The 21631-nt window shown below is 36.7% G+C and overlaps 1 protein-coding gene across 3 annotated transcripts in view; it reads right to left on the reverse strand.

Annotated features, from left to right (window-relative positions):
- The window catches only part of Hpse2 (heparanase 2 (inactive)), a 657082-nt gene that overhangs the window by 145852 nt on the left and 489599 nt on the right, over window positions 1–21631 (reverse strand). For all 3 annotated transcript variants that reach the window (XM_026394812.2, XM_026394811.2, XM_026394810.2), the window contains one exon: window positions 5473–5566. In XM_026394812.2, coding sequence (XP_026250597.1) covers window positions 5473–5566 — 94 coding nt within the window. The remainder of the gene's footprint in view (window positions 1–5472; window positions 5567–21631) is intronic.

A 21631-nucleotide genomic window follows, 5' to 3' on the forward strand; every position in this document is an offset into this window, starting at 1 on the left:
TTTATTAACTATTTTTCCCACTAGATCATAAAGTCTATGAGGATAAACATTACATCAGTTTGCTCACCATTTTATTCCCAGGGGCCAAGGAAATTCTAACAATATTATGAACAGTTGATAAATGAAGGGAAGAAAGGAAGAAGAAAAAGAGGAAGGAAAGAACTTTTCAAATATCCAGGAAGCCAACTCCAGTTTATTAAGTATTCAAAATGCAATCACATGGACAGGACTTTTGGAAATACTTCCCTTGTGACTGGGATTTCACCAACTCTTTTCTGTGCTTATTGAATTGCTGAAAATAATATCAAAAAGTGTTACTTCCTCTTCTGATTCCTCTAGGAGATGAAGACACAAATCATAGAGTCCAAATGACTTAAGCCAAAGTGGTTCTTCTTGGTTCTTACATCATTATTTTGGAGTCTGCCCAGCTTTCCACACTGTACCATCTGCACTGTGTCCTAAATATCTCACTTTCCCACCTGACTCTTCCCTTCATTGTTAGATGCTCACTGCCTTTCTTTGACTCATATCCCCATGTCCAGATGATTATCCTTAGTCTAACGGAAGGGAGACATCCAAAGGAGTGGGTTGTCCAAACATTGTCCAAACATGTCTCTGTTTGGCTTCCAAAAGTATCATGCAGATTTTCATATAACCAGATAATTTGTTCACTGCTCAGAACACTGAGAATTCTTCTCTAAGTGGCAGTCCAAATTTGGAAACCACAGCTGTTTTTATCAATTGAGTCATTGTGTTTCAGGTGCCAAAAATATCACCTATCATATTCTCCAGGGTTCAAGTAGGAGGGAAGAGAGAAAAAAAGAACAAGTAAAGGATAAAGGTAACATGAAGCTTCTTTAGTCACAGAAATTATTATTTAAAATAACTATTAGAACTGTAAGAATATCTATAACAGTTATAAGAACTAGCATTCAACTGGAATTAACAGAACAGCTTCCTGTGACCTTCTTAATCTCCCTAAGAGGGAGGGAACACAAGATTCTTAGCCTCTTAATCTTACAGAGAAAGAAAACAGACGAAAAACCCCAAACAAACAAACAGGGAGATCAAGTAACTGGCCCAAGACCACACAGCTAAGTCTGTGTTCTAGCTCAGGTCATCAGGCTTGAAATTCTGTTCTCTATCTCCCATTTAAACAGCTTCAGCAAAGATTTATCAAACTGCTTCTTCCTTAATGGCCCCGTGGGTGGGGCCGGGATGGTCATTAAGACTTCTCATAACTTCTATTAATAGAGAAGAAACAAAGATTCCACTTCTAGCTTTTGGGTGGGGGTTTCAGGTATACAGACATTAAAAACTTACTTGGCCCATCTCTGAGCTGGTTTGTGAGTTTTCAAGAAAAACATTGAGCCAGTCTGCCCAAGTTTTCACTTTGGGCTCCCATTCTCCAGACCTCCTCCCCAACTTCCCCACCCCAAGGATGTCAGAAACAATCAACATAATTTTTCATCAGTAAACGCTTGGTGACCCTGCTTTGGTCCCAGCTCTTGTCTCCTGAGGACAGGCACATTATGGAATTTGAGAGTGAGACTCTCATCCTGGAGGCTCTGACAACTGAGTCCAGGCTACTGTGGCCAGTGGGAGGGTTACCTAAGAAGTCAAATCTCAGAGAATCTGTGACCCAGCAGCACTTCCCACAGATACCTATTTAAGGTATATCTGGCAAAAGCTTTGAAAAAGAGAATTGAGAAATTAAAACGCGTCAGGGGAATGATTTAAAGCTTGCAAATGAAACAGGGAGGATGGGACTGTGGCAGAAAGTATTTTGCAAAAATTACTACAAAAATATTTCTGGTCCTATATGCTTTTCAAGAATCTTGCCACTTGCTTATCAAGAGGAATTTATTTCTTCTCTTGTCTGAACTTTGTAGATCTTGGCAACTCCTTCAAGAATGTGGCTGAAGTGATGTCCTGTGACCTCTGAGGTTGAGTTAGAAAAGGTCATAGAGTTACCACCTGGCTCTCTCTCTCTCTCTCTCTCTCTCTTTGAAATGTATTCAATTTATTTCTCTACAACCCTTGAATCTCCATTCTGTTGTTGGGATAACGTAAAATTTTATCTTTACATTTTATATACATTTTCAAGGCAAAACTTGCTTACATAGCATGTAGCACGAGTTAATATTTATTTTAGTTATATGTGTGTGTGTGTGTGTATAAACAAACAGGGAGATCAAGTAACTAGATCAATCAATCAATCAATAAAAGGAAATATATATATATATACACACACACACACACACACACACACACACACATATATCCATATATATTTCCATTTATTTATTTATTTATTTTTGGCCCTCTCTCTTGAACATCTGAATTTAGAACCTTGGGAGGAAGACTACGCTACACAGAGAATTCAAATGCAAGTTCTCTGGCTATCAGCCTTAGCTGAGGTACTAGCTGTTATCTGGCATTACCTGCTAGATGAGTGGCCTGGCTGAGCTTTCTGGCCATTCTGATACAACCTTTGTCTCACCCCAGCCTTCAAGTCTTCTAGCTGAGGCTTCAGACATTGTGGAGTAGAGACAAACCATTCCTGTGCTGGGAATTCCTGGCCCATATAACCCATTGGCATAATAAATGTTTGTTTTATGCCACTAAGTTTTTAGTTAATTTGTTGCAAGCAAGAAGTAACTAGAACAGGAACCTTGGCTTGAGGGGATCTCTGGGCACATTCCTTTTGTAATAGTCAAAACGTTACCTGGGCCTGCTGCTAAGCCCTCCCCTTCCAGGTGTCTTCTATAGGTCATATCTTTCAGGGGCTCCATTTTTTAAAAAATTTTTTATTTGTTTTAATTAGTTATTTGCAATGGCACTGGGCTTTCCCACTTAAAGTTCATCAGACATGTTTTTAAAAGTCTGAATCTCAATTGTGCACAGGATTTAGCCTTTTTTTCCTTTGGCCTTGAGGGTTCTCAGCCTCTAGATAAAGCAAGCCCTAGATAAATCAGGAGGTAAGCTTAGTCACAATTTCGGGGTTTGAATGTTCTGTAACCATTAAGGAATATGCAGTGGTGAAGAGTGATGGAAAGTGGGGAGAAAGAGAAGAACCTAACTTCCAGCACCTCTGACTTACTTAGGACCTAAAGTCATACTTACCTAATAACACGAGCACAGTAAAACCTTCACTCTAGCACTGTGGTATCACTTCTTAATCACAACTCTTTGACTCAGAATTTTAAAAGCCAAGATAAAGGGAATTGACTATCTTGTATATTTTTGTACTCTAAACACTTAGAATAGTGCCTGAAACATGGTACATACCCAATAAATATTTGTTGAATTTAAAAAAGGACAAATTAATGAACAAATGAAAGAAAATCTTTCCCTACTTCTAGAGAGCAATATAGAATATTAGATTAGCACAGTGAGATTAGGAAGCTGCTATATTCAATAAGTTGACATTCTGTTACAGTAGGTAATATGTTTCATGTTGCTCAAAGTAAATATTAAAACTTAAAACTGAGTTCTTTGAGGGCAGAGGCCACATTTTATTCAATTCTGTATCCCTAGCATCTGCCACTTTGCCTGGCACTTGCTAAGTGTTTAATACATATTTTCACTAATTGAATGTCAAACAGAGACTGGTAGAAATATTTTAAATCATTTACTTCCTCTTGCCTAGTAAATGGCAGGAGGCAGTGACAAAAAAGGATGCTGGCCAATGTAAGTGGTCCCAGGAGGAATTAGACTAGAAATCAGAAGTCCTGGGGTTTAAAATCTCATGAGAATAAGAAGACTCAAGAGACTGTTTGTAAACTAAGTGTGATATTTATTGGTGTGAATAGGAAAACAAGGTACAGACTTCCACTTTAGCTTTCAAAAGTGATTGTCTATGATTGCTTCAAATAGAATTTTCTTTCAGAGCTAATTTTAGACATGAACTATTAATTCATTTATCCATTTATTTATTCATTCATTCCATCTTTACTGAGTTCTACCTGTTGAGATTTGTTTTATTTGCTCAAAAGACAGTGCAGCATTCATAGAATCTCCATTTTCTAAAAAATAAACTGTCTGAGCAACAAAAGATATGCTATCTTATAGAGACTTGTGGAAATTATAGGCATAAAATCCTCAGAAGTCAGAATTAACTAATCCAATGTATCTCAAAATGTGACCCTAGAACAATATGCATGTAGAATTATTAGACCATTATTAAAGACAGATCTCTGTGATCTCTATTTTTAGTATAGATGAGATATAGAGATCTCATATACAAATTCCTGAGAAGAAGAAAACAACATAGTAAACCTATTCTTCCCTTGCTAAACTCACAATTTAGAAACAAACTATTAAAATATGTATTATTAAAATAGAGAACTTTTTAAAGCAATTTATAATTGCATTTAATTTTGAAAGAAGTATTAATTGGAGGATGCAGAAAACTTTAATTTTTTTAACTTTGAAATATTTCCCATGTGGACAATTTATTTCTTAATTTTATTTTTGTTTTAATTAATTTTTAATAGTTGTACATATTTACTGTGTGCTGTGTGATATTTCAGTACATGTATAAAACCTGTACTGATCAAATTACAGTAATTAACATTTCTATTTTTTTATCATTGTTTTATGTTTGGATCTTTCAAGATCCTGTCTTCATAAAACATATAACAGATTGTTGTGTACTATGCTCACCCCACTCTACTGTAGAACACTAGAACTTATTCTTCTTATTTAACTGTGTTTTGGTACCTGTTATGCAGCTTCCCCTATTCCCCTTCTTCTCCACTTTTCCTAACCTCTAGTAGTTATCATTCTATACTTTTCTAGTTGAAGATAAACTTTTTAACTTTTACAAATAAGAGGGAACATGCAGCCCTTGTCTTTCTGGGTCTGGCATATTTCACTTAATGTCCTTTAGTTCCATCCACTTTGCCATACATGACAGGATTTCATTATTTTTTTATGGCTAAAAGATATTCTGTTGTGTATGGAATGCTACAAAATTTCTCTATCTATTCATCTGCTGGTGGATAAATAGATACGAGGTTGATTTCCTATTTTGGCTACTGTCAATAGTGCTATAATAAATAGGAAGTGCAGGTAATTTTTTGATATGCTGATCTCATTTCCTTTGGATATATACCCAGAATTGGGCTAGCTGGATCATAACGTAGCTGTATTTCTAGTTTTTGAGGAACCTCACATTCATGTTCAAAATGTCTATACTAGCAATGTGTAAAAATTCCCTTTTCTCCATATCCTTACCAACATTTGTTAAAAGAAAGAAGTTTTGAAACCTTGATGTAGCATGTACAAACCCTTCTGAATTTGAAAAACAATAAACAGTAATCATCAACTGTGAGAGGGAGCTCTTGCCCCTAGATTGTACTGTTTTCTATACTGGTTCCCACAGTGCTGAAATACAGCTCAGACCCTGTTATCTTTTCCTTGCTTTATCCCCAAACTCACTCTTCTTCCCAGGATACTTTTACTCACTTTCTGAATTTTCCTAATCTGGTCAGAGAGTGTGTCTAACAGGCGAGTTTTCAGGAAGTCCATCACCTTGACCACCCGGCCATCAATGTAGCAACTGGAATAAAAATAAAATAAGAATCAGATAAAATCTTGAGCGGGGGGTTATAAGTACACTTCGCTAGTCAGAAGTCTCTGTTGCTGAGGATGCTGAGGAAACAGCCCAGGCTTCCACCTGGCTCTTATCCTGGAAGGTTTTGATCCGGAGTGCTTTTCAAACCAATCATAGGCTTTTTATCCTCTCTATTTCCATTTTCATTTGTAGGATATACTGTGATATTTTTCCCAACCTTTGTCATGTGAAAGTCCCTTGCTGGCTCTGTGAGAACTGACAGGAATTCCATAATACAACTTGGATACAGGAAAAAGCTGCATTTTTTTCCTTTGGGAAAGTGACTTTCTACTCATCTCTTTTCTCATCCCTATCCCTACCTTAAAGTGATAAAATATGTGAAGACTTTCCAAGGAATACTCACACATATTGATAGGTTTTCAAACCTTTAAATAAAATAAACACCAAAGTAGCAATCTGACTCAGTGCAGCAAGGAGCGTCTCAAACATCTCCAGCTCGCTTCCCTGGCAAAATACCTTAGTCAACCTTCTCCCACTACCGCTGGGATGAATGAATGAGTGAATAAATGAACAAGCATACAAATAAATAAGTAATACAAATTAAAGCCCAAGAGCCCCCTTCTGAAATAGTAAACAGTTGGTGCCCATTGGGTTTTTATTAGCTAAAGTGAAACATCAAGTGCTGACATGATATTGTGAACAGTTGACCTATGCAGCTTTATGGGGGCCTCCTTTTTGAGTCTCTTTTTCTGAAAACTAAACTGAGACTGGCCCAGGATATGGTGACCTTCATTACCTCAAACCTTCCCTCATCCTCATCTTTGCAAAACTGAATTGAACTGAATTGAGTCAGTTTCTAAACACTTATGATTCCTGGGTGCCTTTTATGACCCACTAAGGTCTCCTTGGCTGATGACTAGTGATAGATTTTTTTTCACCTTTAATAGGAGATCCACTCATCAGTACATATTATAGAACTATGTGAAAATTGTTTTTAATGTTAAATTCCCAAACAACATGTGGTATATTGGAATGGTTAGATTTTTAAATCTTTTTTTTTTTCTAAAATAGGTGTTTGGGTAAGTCCCACTTACTGAGATCCCCTAGGCCTCCTTTACCACTTCAAGATATTTCCACAGTATTCAATGTTTAAATCATTGGTAAGAAGACCTTACACAGTTACATAGTATCTATGGGCCTCAGTTTTCTTCTTTTCTTCTTCCTCCTCCTCTTCTTTCTTAGCTTCTTCCTGTGTGTGTGTGTATGTATGTATGTGTGTGTGTGTGTGTGTGTGTGTGTGTGTGTGTGTGGTGTTGGGGACTAAACCCAGAGCCTCACACATGTTAGGCAAACATTCTAACACTGAGCTACATCTGCAGCCCTTTTACATTTTTACTTTGAGATGGGGGTCTCACTAAGTTGTCATTCTTCTGCCTTAACCTCCCATAGATGAGATTATAGGTGTGCCGAATCATGCCCAACTCAGTTTTCTTATTTTTTAAAAAGGGTTAACACATCTATTTCTCTGGATCAATTGCAAATTAAGGATATAACAAGACTAAAATACCTGGCATACAATAGATACCCAAATGCTTTTAGTTCTTTTCTACTTTTTCTAGTTTTCAGCTCACAAATATGAGGTTATAAGGAATAGAGAACTGATTAATGAGATTATGTGTAAGAATAGAGTTTTTAAAAAGTGGAAATGCTGTCCTAAAGGGTACATATTTCTAAAATTTTTAATGGTTACTTAGGGACTAAAACAAACAATGATATGGTATTTCACCTTATCCATGGTAAGCTAAGATTCAGATTCAACACATATTTATTATATGCAACGCACAGTACCAGGCATGGCCATTTCCTTAAGACCTCTTACAACCTCTTCCTGTTAGTCTTCAATATTAGCACATTTGATTTTTTTTTAAAGTTGAGATAGATGGTGTATTACATGAAAGCTAGGCATATTGTGACAGTGTAAATTAATAATAGTTTCTGCAATACTAATTTAACACATGGTTGAAGACATGAATATTTGTTATCTATCATACAGTGAGTAGGCATATGCCAAACACTGTAATCATTCTTTTATTATTTAATGATACATATAATTTCCTCTTGTTAGTTACCCAGTAAATAATATTAAGGGTCAAAATTCATAATTTTCACCAGCAACACATATAGTTTAATATATATTGAGATAAAAAATGCCAGATGTAGCTTTTCAGTATGTGGGATTCCCTCACTAGTCCACCTAATACATGGCCCAATGTGCAGCTTCCTTCACTTTTTTCCACCTTTCTTTTATCACTTTTCTCAAGTACATAGACTCTAGAATTAAAAAATCCTGGCTCAATCTTTTTGCCACTTACCCATGTGATACTATATTTCCCTTTCTTTAAGAGGGGTTTAAAAAGAATCCAGACCTATAGTATTTCCACAGGGTTACTTTACTGACCAAATAAGGAAAAATGCTGGCCACAGGGCCTGGCATATCAAAGATGAATAGCAAATAACTAAATCTCCTCTGTCAGGTTCCTTACCAATTAATGTAGCAGAAACTCAGAGAGGCAATGGGTGGGGTGTGCAGGGGAAGCCTCTCTCCAGAGAGGAGCATAATTATCCACTGTAGGATTTGAAGGAGAAAAGAACAGAGCAGGATTTCCAGCAGGTGGGAGGCAGAGGGAAGTCTATTGCCTGGTACTGTGTTTTTCTGGACCCAGAAAAAGTCCAATTCGTCCTTCATGTACACCTCAGAGAAGAGCACCAATAAAAACTTTGACTTGAGGTTTTAGAGCCTATTCTTGACCTATTTTTTAACCTACCAAGCTGAATTCAATGATTCTCAGTCGGTTTTGAGCTACTCCTGAATGCTGTGAATTAGATAACAGCAGGAAAAGCTACAGGTATGGAAACCAGTGGACAAAGTTATCTTAATAATGCAAGCAAGTAGTGATCTGGGTCTCAATAAGAGATCACAAAAGAAGTAAAAGTGAGAGGCTATGAAGGAAGAACTCATTGCCTAGTGAGGATGAGGGCAAGGAAAGGACTCAGGGGTATATGCTTATGTGGGCTAGTCAGTCTGGGGTACAGATTTTCAGAGGTGACAAATAGGATTCTGTTTGAGATACCAAAGATAATGCATTTTTGAGGAGTTACACAGAAAAATTGAGACATGAAATGTTGACCTGGGGCTCTTCTCCAGCTTATATGTAATGCATAAACCATGGCTACAGAGGCGCTCTCCAAGCAAATAAGGGAAGTTAACAGGGGTGTCAGAGACCCTTTGAAATGCTTCTGAAGTATAACCCAGGGGATTGCTGTCACCCTTACCCAGTTAAGGATCCCTTCCCATCACAGCATCTTAAAAAAATAAAAATAAAAAAAAATTTTTAGTTGTAGTTGGACACATACCTTTATTTATTTATTTTTATGGGTGCTGAGGATGCAACCCAGGGGCTTGCACGTGCTAGGTGAGTGCTCTACTGCTGAGCCACAACCCCAGCCCCTCACAGCATCTTTTAAATAAACTTGATCTGAGTTCAATTCACATTTGGGTGTCAAGGAAACCTCATATTATATTGATAAGATTCAGCAACTTTTCTTTACAACTTTGTACTTACATTTATATTGTATGGAAATAGGAACTTTGGTTACCAGAATTTGGTATTACTTTTAATAGAGGGGGTGATTTAAGCATTGAGTATGCATCTAATAAATTCCTAAGCCTCTTTCTTGACTCTTGAACAATTAGCTTTCTGAATTTATCCTTTGTAATGGTGAAGCTCCTAAGAAAACATTCAGTATGGGCAATCTGTGGCTATGAAAAAATTCCTTCCTGTTTCAGAGGTTTGGTTTTGATGGTGGCTCCCTGTAGTGAGGACCCAATATATCACTTAGATTTGGGCATGAAGGAGGTGAAGTAGTCTGTGGTGACCATTTGGTAACAGTTTGTTAAAAAATATAATATTGGTGATTTCTTTCTTTTCTTGTCTTTTTTTTTTTTTTTGGTGGGAGAGTACAGAGGATTGAACCCAGGTCCTAGTACATGCTAGAGAAATACTCTATCACAGAGCTAAATGCCTAGCTCCAATGATGGTGATTTCTAACAAAGTCTGTGTAAAAGGAAGTGAGCTAAATTACGACTGAACATCCAGTGATCTGGGACCAACTCTCTCTGCTTTTCTTTCTCATTGGGAAGATAAACATGATTTTCACCTTTATCTCACCTTTATCTCTAGTTTCCCCAAGAGTTAATTAACTAATTTAGTAATTGCTACAAAGGACTCTGAAGACCAAATAAATTAGAGGGAAAAAAATTGGGGGGAGGAAGAGGGAAACGAATGATCAATTAGAGGTGTTCTGACAACTTCCACATAAATCCTGACAGAATGGTTTTAGAATCACCTACACTGCCTCTTTTAGGTATATCACGGTCCTCCTTCAAGTTTTCTTGAAACTTCAGCATCTCTTACAGTCACACCACTAGTGACTAAGCTGTTAAACTAAAAGCTGAAGCCAAGAAAGGCAGTGCTGTAATAACCTTTTTGGCAACTATTACAAATGCAATAAGGTTGAAACCTTCATGCATGATCAAATAATTTGTCTTGCTCATGACAGCAACCTTCATTTCTGTCTCCATATTGGCAGGTTTTATCAAGCATACATCATGGAGGTGGCAAGGACAGCAGAGTATACAAAGTAAGTTTAACCACTTCCAATTTATTTACCAACTCTATTGTCCATCTGAGATTTAAATTTTATTCCTTGTATAATACACTTCATTTTGGTTTATTTGAAATAGTGCTCTTTATTTTTTATTATAAAAGAAATGAATGCTCATTGTACACCAGTTAGAAAATAAGCACAAAATTGAAATATAAAATGAAAAATCACCTATAAGCTCAAAACCTAGAGAGAACCACTGTCATAATTTTCTATAAAACCTTCCAGAGCTTTCAAAGTTAATACATAAAATTTCCTCTAATTAGCTATTTAAAAATCTATTCCAGATCCTATTTCAATTAGCATATAAACTTAAAACTGCCCCATCTGAGATATCCAAAACCATCTAGAGGGACACTGAAAGAACGAAAGGTCAAAGCATCTTACTCTTATTTTAATTCTATTCTGGACACTTATGGATCCTCTACCAGGTTCAGGTCTTACCTTCTTTATGACTCTGTCAGCCAGGCTTTAATCCTAATGCCACCTCACCCACCCCCTTCTCTATCCCCTACATGCAAACTTCAGAATTGTGCTACAATTAGCCACTTATGCCCATTAGCCTCTTAAAACATTTAATGAGGGAAGTTTGTTGGCTCCACGGGCAGCTGGTTTTGTTTACCTGGCCTTTTACTTTAAGAGGAAAAACCTTTGCCCCTTATTTTCTGACCCCTTCTTTTATTTCAGGTAATTACATTAGTGCTGGCTTCCCAATGCTTAGGAATTTCCGGACTTATTTTGCTGCCTGCTGCTTTCAAGGAGGAGCGGGGGCAGTCTGCTTAGAATTTTAACACCAAGCCTGCTGACTGGGCAGGTTATTCCATAAAAATCAGGGCTTTCCCCACTGAAGGGGGAGAAGCTTGGACAATCATTAGAACAACCCTGTTGACCTATAAAACCTATTCTGACACCTCGAAGTCCAACACTGGAGAAGGCTGATTTAAATCTCTACAAAGCTTTATAAATTGCCCTTGCCCCTCCTCCAAAAGCATCACCCTGGGCTCCTGCTGAGCACATTCTTCATGGGCCAGCTGGCCATGGGGCTTTCCTTCTTAGGCTACATTATTCTTCATTTTTTCTTCAATGGGTCAAACTTCCTACCTTGTATTGAGAACTATTTGGGCTGGAAATTCAAATGAAATGATGAAGTTACAAAGAAAGATCCTAGACAATATAGATGTGTTCTGTGACTTGCTTGAATCGCTATGTGTAAATCCATGCAGGAGTCATACAGCAGGCTAGAATGTTGGAATTCAGGAATTTGAAAGAGTTTGTATTCTGGAAAAATGTTGTAGGCAAATGGTACAAGTAAAGGTCAGGGTTATGGGCAATCCCACATGCAAATAATGGGTACTCAAAACTGTACTTATGAAACAATGAGTGTCTGTATGATTTAAGCCACAGGAGCCAAAGGGATGGCTCTGAAGCTCAAGTGCGGTGCTGAGGGCCCCACTCCCAATCTTCTCTCCCTCAACTCCTTGTACACTTTGGGTGCTGACCCTAAAGTCCAGATTGTTTCCCCTCATGTATCCAGGGTTGTGTCTGAAGAGAGGCTATGTCTTGGCAGAGGTTCAAACAGCTGGACCTTGATCCCAACAGTACTGAGGAGAGCTGTACAGGAAGTTGAGAACAGAACAGGGTGGGGAAGTCCTGTCATGGGAGTGGGCGCTGAGGAGGGCACCTCTGGGGTTTTTCAGTGTAGCAGCAGGTAATGGCACCAGAGTTGCAGACAGGAGCAGATCTTATGTTTTGGGTCTAAAACACAATTTGTGGGGTTCTTTTTTAAGAAGAGATAAGATGTACAGAATACAAACTTAGGCTTAAAAGTAAATATTTACATAGAATGACAAAATAAATCAACAAACTCCCTGAAACTTAAAGAATCAAATCTCTTCTTTCTGGGAGCCCTTTAGGTAACTTACCAGAAATATGTACATAGAAATGCTTCCTGATAGCAATCTCTCCCCCCACCTTAGAATAGTCTATAATTCTTAGCAACTGCCAACACTCAGGAATCAAAGCAAGAGAGGGGCCTGAAGCTTATTTCATTAACTTTCTGGTAAATTTAACTGTGGGGTATCAATAATAGGAATAACAGGGTTCTAAGTTGCCAGAATCCAACCATCTATGTGTAGTACTTTTTTATAAATTCAGTGTTTGTAAATCGGTATGTTTTTTACAGTTACCACCCACATCCTTTCCCTGACCTCTTTTCATATAATTGTCATTGTTTGTGGCAGAATAGCACAATTTAATTATAATTAAATTAGTGCAATACTAACTAGAAGAACATGGAGAGAGGAACATTTAATGTATCAAGTTTCTTTTAATTTGCTAGCTATTTTACATATAGTGTCATTTAATCCTCATGAATACTTAGAAACTCTGGCTCATAGAGATTCAGTAACCAGTAGGTAACCAGAGATAAGGTTGATGCTAAGTAACAAATACCCTAAATCCCTCCCTGCACTCTGAGCTGCAAGTGTCTGAGCACATCTGAGCATTGTGCTTACTCTGTCCTAAAATCAAGTATAATTGCTTTTCAACTGCCTTTATAGTCTTGCCTATTTCAACCATCTTGACCCGTAAACAATATTGGACTAAATTCAAATTTCTCAAGAAAGCAGAACAATTGCAACACAATAAAAGCAAAACCAAAACAATGACAGAATAAAAAATGTGGGGAACTTAAGCAAAGGCATGGAGGCAGTGTATCTCTACTTTTTTTCCCCCCACAAATATAGTTCAATGTATTTTAGTTATTGTTATGTGAAGAAAAGGGGGCTCTGTGGTCAAGTAAGTTTAGAAAATTCTGGGTTAAAACCAAATTAAGAAGTACTTTCTGTCCAGTCATGACAGAATAGCTGGTATTGGAATTACCATTTGGCACAAACAACCAGAAACCTAAGACAAAAATGTGTATATAAACTGTTGGTAAGAATTATACAGCAACCAACTCGGGCTGGGATTTTGAGTTGGGGAAGCACATGAGGTGCTTCTATATTCATCTGGGCTTGCTCCCTTGACTAGGTTGGAGATAGTTTACTGACTATCAATGATTTGTGCTTCCTTTCCATGGGGTAGAGCTATTGCTAAAAAGAAGCTTCCTGGTCTGAACCTGTATTTTTCTGCCCCTCTCACAGGCCAAAGTAATGTGAAAAGAAGTCATGTGTCCCTTCAGGGCCAAGTTAGCTGGAGATGTGTGACATTCTCAGCAGAGATAAAGAAGCTATCTCTTCCTTAATAGTGTATTTCCCTGTTTTGCCTGATGAATGGAAAAGTCTGAGGAGAAGCCACAAGATGGGGACTTATTTGTGAAAGTAATTCCTGTTATATTAAGTACTACATAAGTATTCATTACAGCAAAATTCCATTACACTGTTTTGCCAAGAGTTTATAATAAAGAGGTTTTCCTTTGAGAGGATATGGTTTTATTGGTATGAAAATTAAAAAAGTTAACCTGGAGAACTCACTTCTAATTCTTGTTCAAACTGAATGAGTGTCTGTCAGAGATTAGCTGAATAATAACAACAATATTCATTCCAATACCACACAAGAACAATTAACTGAGGGGAAAGATCATTCTTATTCTACAAAGACACAAACTGAGCCTTGGTAAAAACACACTGACCAGGTGATTACCAATGACCAAAGAGGACATGAGATCCAGAATGTTGGAAGGGAGGTCAATTGATAAAGGTCACATACCAGTACAGATTTTTGACTCTACATCTAGTAGTCTCTACTAGGCTTCTAGATACCTCAGTTTTTACTCTCAGGACATCTCCTGTTTGAGGTAGATTTATGGAGACATTGTGGTTGTTTCAGTTTCTCAGTGAGGACATAAATCACATGTGCTAACCTGCATGCATCATATATGCAGGAAAACCAGAGGTTCGTTCCGCATTCTGATGCTTATATCTAGACACTCAGTATTCATAAAGGCACAACCTGCCCCCTTTTTCTAGCTATACTCACCAACATCCTGCACATAACTTTTTCCTCCAGAAAACTCAAGGTTATACAGCTTTACCTTCTTGATGGATGTTCATTATGTAGAATATTGAATCAAAAGAAAATCTTATATAAATATTATTTCATTACAATTTCCACTTCTCTGCTTTTAAAGAAAACCTAGCTCTCACTATATGAAACCTTTTAAGGAACAATTTGCTATGAATATATGTGTATATCACACATGCATGTGCTTATACACGTGCTAAGAGAGAGAGGGACTGAAAGAGTGAGAGATTCATTTACCAGTTAGGTTTCAAGACTAGGATAAATATAAAGTTGGGTTTTGTGTTGTTTGGAATGTGAATTGACCTGGAATGTGAATGGACCTCCAAAGAAACCATTTCTGGTAGGATAGCTAGAATTTTATATTTCAGAATTTGTAATTTTGTGTTAATTTGAGAATCATTAATATTCTAAAATAAATTACATTTTCCTTTAGATTAATTGCTGTACTCTTTTAACTTTTGATTTTAAATAGAATAACTTCATGATCCTGTAACAAAAATATATACGCATTTTGAAACTACCATATAACAAAAAATACAAAGTTTAATAATCACACCAATATGCTTTTACCAACACTTAGTAAAATCATGACAGACATCTGTTTGTATAAATACATATAGCTATATATACACACTTATATATGCACAATGAAAAGATATAAATAATTTTAGAACAATGTTATGATACCATAGATGCTGTTTTCACAATAAAATGTAACAGTATTTGAAAGCAAGAAAAGAAGTAGTTTCAAAAATAATTGATGAATATCAGATATTAGTTCATGAAAGCATTTTTTTAGTGAAAAAATTTAAAGGATGGAGTCACTAGCTTTTGGTTTAATTATATTCAACTTCAGACTTTATATTCCAACTGCCTGTTGTGAAAGATAATGGTATTATTTCCCTTTCTCTACACATTGGCAACCCACCAGTGGGTGTTAAAATTTTTGCTTCAGCCATCAAACGTAATTTAGAAAACTCAAGAGAAGTAGTCCTGAGGTTGTGGCTCAGCGGTAGAGCCCTCGCCTAGCACCTGCAAGACCCTGGGTTCGGTCCTCAGCACCACATAAGAATATATGAATAAAATAAAGATATTGTGTCCAACTACAACTAAAACATATTTTTTTTTAAAAAAGAGAAGTAGTCCATTGTGTCAATTCAGTTTTTACCTTTCTGTTTTTCTTTCTTTCAATCTGATGTTCCAGGTTTCCTTCTTTTTCCATTTCCTTTCTTTTTAAAAAACTTTAGTCATTCTTCTGCTAACAAGTTCCTTTAGTTTTTCTTCATCTGAAAAGTCATGATTTCTTCATCCTTACTGAAGGATATTTTCACTGGATGTAGGATTCTAGATCAACAATTCTTTTCCTTTGTCATTTAAGAGATGTCCGGTCATTTCCTTCTAGCCCATAGTTTCTTACAGAAAAGCCTGATTTTGTTTGAGTTGATTTTCATCATTATTATTATTATAATTATTATTATCATTACTATTATTATTTTTTTGCCGATAGAGATAGTGACATTTTCCCTCTCTGTGCCCACTTGTATCTGCTTGGTAGAGTCCTTGATTTTGCCTCAATGTCTGGGGCTGTGTGAGCTTGCTCTGAGGTCTGGAATACTGTGATTTTCTTCCTGGTTTCCCTGGTAGCACCCCTCTTGTTGTTTGTCTATAAGTTTTGAGAGCAGGCATCCTTTAATTGTTTTTGTTGTCAGAGAGAGAGAGAGAGAGCCTTTCATGATTTTTCCTTATCTTTAGTTTTCACAAGTTTGATGTGCATTGGTTTGGATTTCTTTGAATTTATCTGTTTGGGGTTTGCTCAACTACTTGAATTTATAGGTTTATATTGTTTGCCAAATTTGGAAGTTTTCAGCCATTATTTCCTGGAGGAGTACTTCTTTCAGTCTTACCCTATTTCTCTTCCTGTTCTGAGACCCCTATGATATAAATATTAGCTCCTTTAGTCCTACATATCCCTGAGTCTGTTCATGGTTTCCCCCAGTCTAAATTCTCTTTGTTGTTCAGATGAATGATTTCTGTTATTTGATCTTCAAGTTCACTGATTTCTTTGCACTATCTCTTCCAATCTGCTGTTGAAGCCATCCACCAAGTTTTCTATTTCAGTTTTTGTGTTTTTCAGTACTAAAAATTTAAATTTCCATTTGGTTCTTTATATCTATTATTTCTTTGTTGAGACTTCCTACTTCTTTGCAGAGTCTTCCTATTTTTAATTTGTTTTATAAGTATTTGTAGTTGCCATTCAAATATTTTTATGATGACCTTTTGAAATCTTCAGGTAACCTGAACATATTTCTTATCTCAATATTGGCATATATTGATTGTCTTTTCTCACATCAGTTTATATTTTTCTGGTTCTTAGTATGACAAATGATTTCTAGATAACACCTGGACATTTCAGGTATTATGCTATGAGTCTGAAGATCTTGTGACATCTTCTGTTTCAGCTGGCCTCCTCTGATACCACTCTGGCAGGTCAAGAAGAGAGACTGCCTCCAGGTTCCCAACTTGGCCTCCACTGACACTCCGGGGTCTGGAAACCTCATTACTGGTGGACGGGCATGAGAGTTGCAGCTTCCTACTAGGCCCTCACTGTCTTGTTACTGCTCCCCACCTGCCTTCCACTGTCACAGGGAAGATGCCAGGGAATGACCTCATTCCCACTGTGATAATGAGAGTCCTGATTTTCTATTAGGCCTCTTCTGACATTGTCTTAGGTTGGGCGGGGAAGAAGACACCTCATTACCATCAGCTGGGAGTAGAAGTCCAGGCTCCCCACTTGGTCCCCTCTGACATCTGAGTGGGGAGTGTGGGGAGTTATTCTATGTTTCTGTTTGGCAGGAATAAAAGTCTCAGTCCTCCTCATTTGGCCTACACTGAAGTGGCTTATTGTGTTGTGAGGGTAGAAATCTTTGCTGATGGGGGTTAGGATTGGGGTGGGATCACAGTTTTCTATGGTATTTGACTAGAATAGTATAGTTATTGTCCAAAAGTTTTCTGTTTTGCTTGACTGTTCCTATTTCTGATCCTTTAACTAGAAAGGGCTGACTTTTGCCAGGGTATTTTTTCCCTCTGTGCTTATAGGTGACCACCTCTCTAACACCAAATACAGGATATATGAGAAAAAACAACAATGAGAAGCCAGCAACCATGGAACTCACTACACATGTTGTTCCCTGGGTCTTAGTCTGCCTTATTCTTTCCATCTTTCAGTCTTTATATGTTGGTGTACTTGTACCCCATATTTCCTAAAGCAAAAGTTTTAATATTTATTTTAAACTATAATTATAGCTATTTAATCTTTATCGTTAAATATAGAAATTTTACATTGCTTTTATATTTATAGTAAATCCTTTTACCCCCATTTCTCCATCATGATTCCTGTTTTGATCTATTTTATGGTTGGCTGCTTCATCCTAGGTTGTTTCACAAAATGGTTTATATACCTTGTGTATTAATTAAATTCTCCCTAATCTTTTGTGTGCTTAAAAACTTCTTTCTGCTGCTGTCTCTATATATGAAAAACAAGTGAGATGTATATAACTGATTGAAACAATAGTTGTTTGTAGTAAATGAGAAATATTAAGTATCAGATTTAAAATTTTAAGTACTTTTGATTACATTAAAGGTTTAAAGTATACATTAGATAGCCAGTTCTGATTACTTAGAAGAAACGCTTAGACGTTGTCACTATCCTAGAAACAAATAAAACCCTCTCTTTCATTTTAGTAAATGTTCCCTTTTAAATAAGGAAGTAAATGATAAGGATTATGATGATGATATGAAGAAGCTAATATACATTGAATGCTTATGTATCAGATACCACATATATAATCCTCACAATGTTATATAATAATAACTTATTCAACAAATATTTATAGAGTGTTTAATATAAGCCAGGTATGTTCTGGATTCTAGGTAGGGTCTATTAGTGTGTATGTTTTATATGTAGAGAATCTGGATCTCATAGAAGTTAAATACCTTGCTAACAAATATCACAGACTGGGGCCGGGATTGTGGCTCAGCGCTAACGTACTTGCCTAGCATGCACGAGGCACTGAGTTCGATCCCCAGAACCTACATTAAAAATAAACAAATAGGTATTGTGTCCATATACATCTAAAAAATTTAAAAATAAGTAAATAAAAATAAAAAAGTAAGTATCACAGGCCAATATTTGAATTCAGATCTAATAATGCTTACGCATAACATGCACTGCTTTTCTAGATGAATAAATATGGCAAATTGCATCAGGACCAGGACATAGAGTTTAAATTCCTTGGACTAGTGTTTGGAATGTATATTATTTCTAGCTGATAGAAATAATCAGATTTATTCAGCTATCAGGAATTTCAATGTCATAATTTCAAAGTCAAATTTCACATCCCTTCAGAATAGAATGTTTCCATTCGCTTACCTTTCTTCCCTTTAGAGAAAAATCTCAAAGAATTTAAAATAGTGGTACCCTAAAGTTCCCATTATTTTCTTCTAACACCCTACAAATCTTTGGTTATGGAACCCAAAAGGGTCTGAGAATCAGAGAACATATCAGCACATTGTCTTCTTTTCTGGGATTAAGGAAAGGTTTTGTTTGAACACAAAGAGAAAGCAAGCTGACTGCTATCATTTTGCAGTATTTTAGGCAGAAGAATAGCCTCCTTTTAAAGAATTATTTTCATTTAAGAATGCTAACTAGAGACAGAAATAAAAAGCAAACAAATTCAGTTTCTTTTTCTTTGAGAGAGAAAATGATAGCTTACTTTCTAAATTAAGATTTTAAAAACTGCATTTAATACATATAAAACTGCATTTAATACATTCTGGTTCCATGTTTTGGATAACTTAAGCAAAAGAAAAGGCAAAAAAAGAAAAGAAGGATAAAAGGCAAATACAGAATAAGAAAGCAAGAGCCAAATGAAGGAACACTAACATTGTATTTTTTGCTCATATTTTCATTTCCCCCAGTTCACCATCACTGCCTCTCTTCTTTACATTGGTGCACAATACTAAGCTTCACCATTGAACAGTTAGCCCATATACAGCCTTCCAGGTATCTGCTTCTTCTTGTCCCCAAATCCTTTTTTTAAAAAAAATTTTATTGTTGGTTGTTCAAAACATTACAAAGCTCTTGACATATCATATTTCACACTTTGGTTCAAGTGGGTTATGAACTCCCATTTTCACCCCGTATACAGATTGCAGAATCACATTGGTTACACATCCACTGATTTACATATTGCCATACTCGTGTCTGTTGTATTCTGCTGCCTTTCCTATCCTCTACTATCCCCCCTCCCCTCCCCTCTTCTCTCTCTTTACCCCATCTACTGTAATTCATTTCTCCCCATTGTTTTTATTTTTTCCCTTTCCCCTCACTTCCTCTTGTAGGTAATTTTGTATAACCCTGAGGTCTCCTTCCATTTCCATGCAATTTCCCTTTTCTCTCCCTTTTCCTCCCACCTCTCATCCCTGTTTAATGTTAATCTTCTTCTCATGCTCTTCCTCCCTACTCTGTTCTTAGTTACTCTCCTTATATCAAAGAAGACATTTGGCATTTGTTTTTTAGGGATTGGCTAGCTTCACTTAGCATAATCTGCTCTAATGCCATCCATTTCCCTGCAAATTCTATGATTTTGTCATTTTTTAATGCAGAATAATACTCCATTGTGTATAAATGCCACATTTTTTTTTATCCATTCGTCTATTAAAGGGCATCTAGGTTGGTTCCACAGTCTTGCTATTGTGAATTGTGCTGCTATGAACATCGATGTAGCAGTGTCCCTGTAGTATGCTCTTTTTAGGTCTTTAGGGAATAGACCGAGAAGGGGAATAGCTGGGTCAAATGGTGGTTCCATTCCCAGCTTTCCAAGAAATCTCCATACTGCTTTCCAAATTGGCTGCACCAATTTGCAGTCCCACCAGCAATGTACAAGTGTACCCTTTTCCCCACATCCTCGCCAGCACTTGTTGTTGTTTGACTTCATAATGGCTGCCAATCTTACTGGAGTGAGATGGTATCTTAGGGTGGTTTTGATTTGCATTTCTCTGACTGCTGAGATGGTGAGCATTTTTTTATGTACTTGTTGATTGATTGTATGTCCTCCTCTGAGAAGTGTCTGTTCAGGTCCTTGGCCCATTTGTTGATTGGGTTATTTGTTTTCTTATTGTTTAATTTTTTGAGTTCTTTGTATACTCTGGATATTAGGGCTCTATCTGAACTGTGAGGAGTAAAGATTTGTTCCCAGGATGTAGGCTCCCTATTTACCTCTCTTATTGTTTCTTTTGCTGAGAAAAAACTTTTTAGTTTGAGTAAGTCCCATTTGTTGATTCTAGTTATTAACTCTTGTGCTATGGGTGTCCTATTGAGGAATTTGGAGCCCGACCCCACAGTATGTAGATCTTAGCCAACTTTTTCTTCTATCAGACGCTGTGTCTCTGATTTGATATCAAGCTCCTTGATCCATTTTGAGTTAACTTTAGTGCATGGCGAGAGAAAGGGATTCAGTTTCATTTTGTTGCATATGGATTTCCAGTTTTCCCAGCACCATTTGTTGAAGATGCTATCCTTCCTCCATTGCATGCTTTTAGCCCCTTTATCAAATATAAGATAGTTGTAATTTTGTGGATTGGTTTCTGTGTCCTCTATTCTGTACCATTGGTCTACCCGCCTATTTTGGTACCAGTACCAAGCTGTTTTTGTTACTATTGCTCTGTAGTATAGTTTGAAGTCTGGTATCACTATACCGCCTGATTCATACTTCCTGCTTAGAGTTGTTTTTGCTATTCTGGGTCTTTTATTTTTCCATATGAATTTCATGATTGCTTTATCTATTTCTCAAGAAATGCCGTTGGGATTTTGATTGGCATTGCATTAAACTATAGAGAACTTTTGGTAATATCGCCATTTTGATCATTTTGATGATGTTAGTTCTGCCTATCCATGAACAGGGTATATTTTTCCATCTTCTAAGATCTTCTTCTATTTTTCTCCTTAGGGTTCTGTAGTTTTCATTGTATAAGTCTTTCACCTCTTTTGTTAGGTTGATTCCCAAGGTTTTTTTTTTTTTTTTTGTTGAGGATATTGTGAATGGAGTGGTTGTCCTCATTTCCATTTCAGAGGATTTGTCGCTGATATTCAGGAATGTCTTTGATTTATGCGTGTTGATTTTATATACTGCCATTTGCTGAATTCATTTATTAGCTCTAATAGTTTCTTTGTAGACCCTTTTGGGTCTGCTATGTATAGAATCATGCCATCTGCAAATAGTGATAATTTAAGTTCTTCTTTTC

Source organism: Urocitellus parryii, chromosome 5 (assembly GCF_045843805.1).
Source record: "Urocitellus parryii isolate mUroPar1 chromosome 5, mUroPar1.hap1, whole genome shotgun sequence".
In the NCBI taxonomy this organism is placed as follows: Eukaryota; Metazoa; Chordata; class Mammalia; order Rodentia; family Sciuridae; genus Urocitellus; species Urocitellus parryii.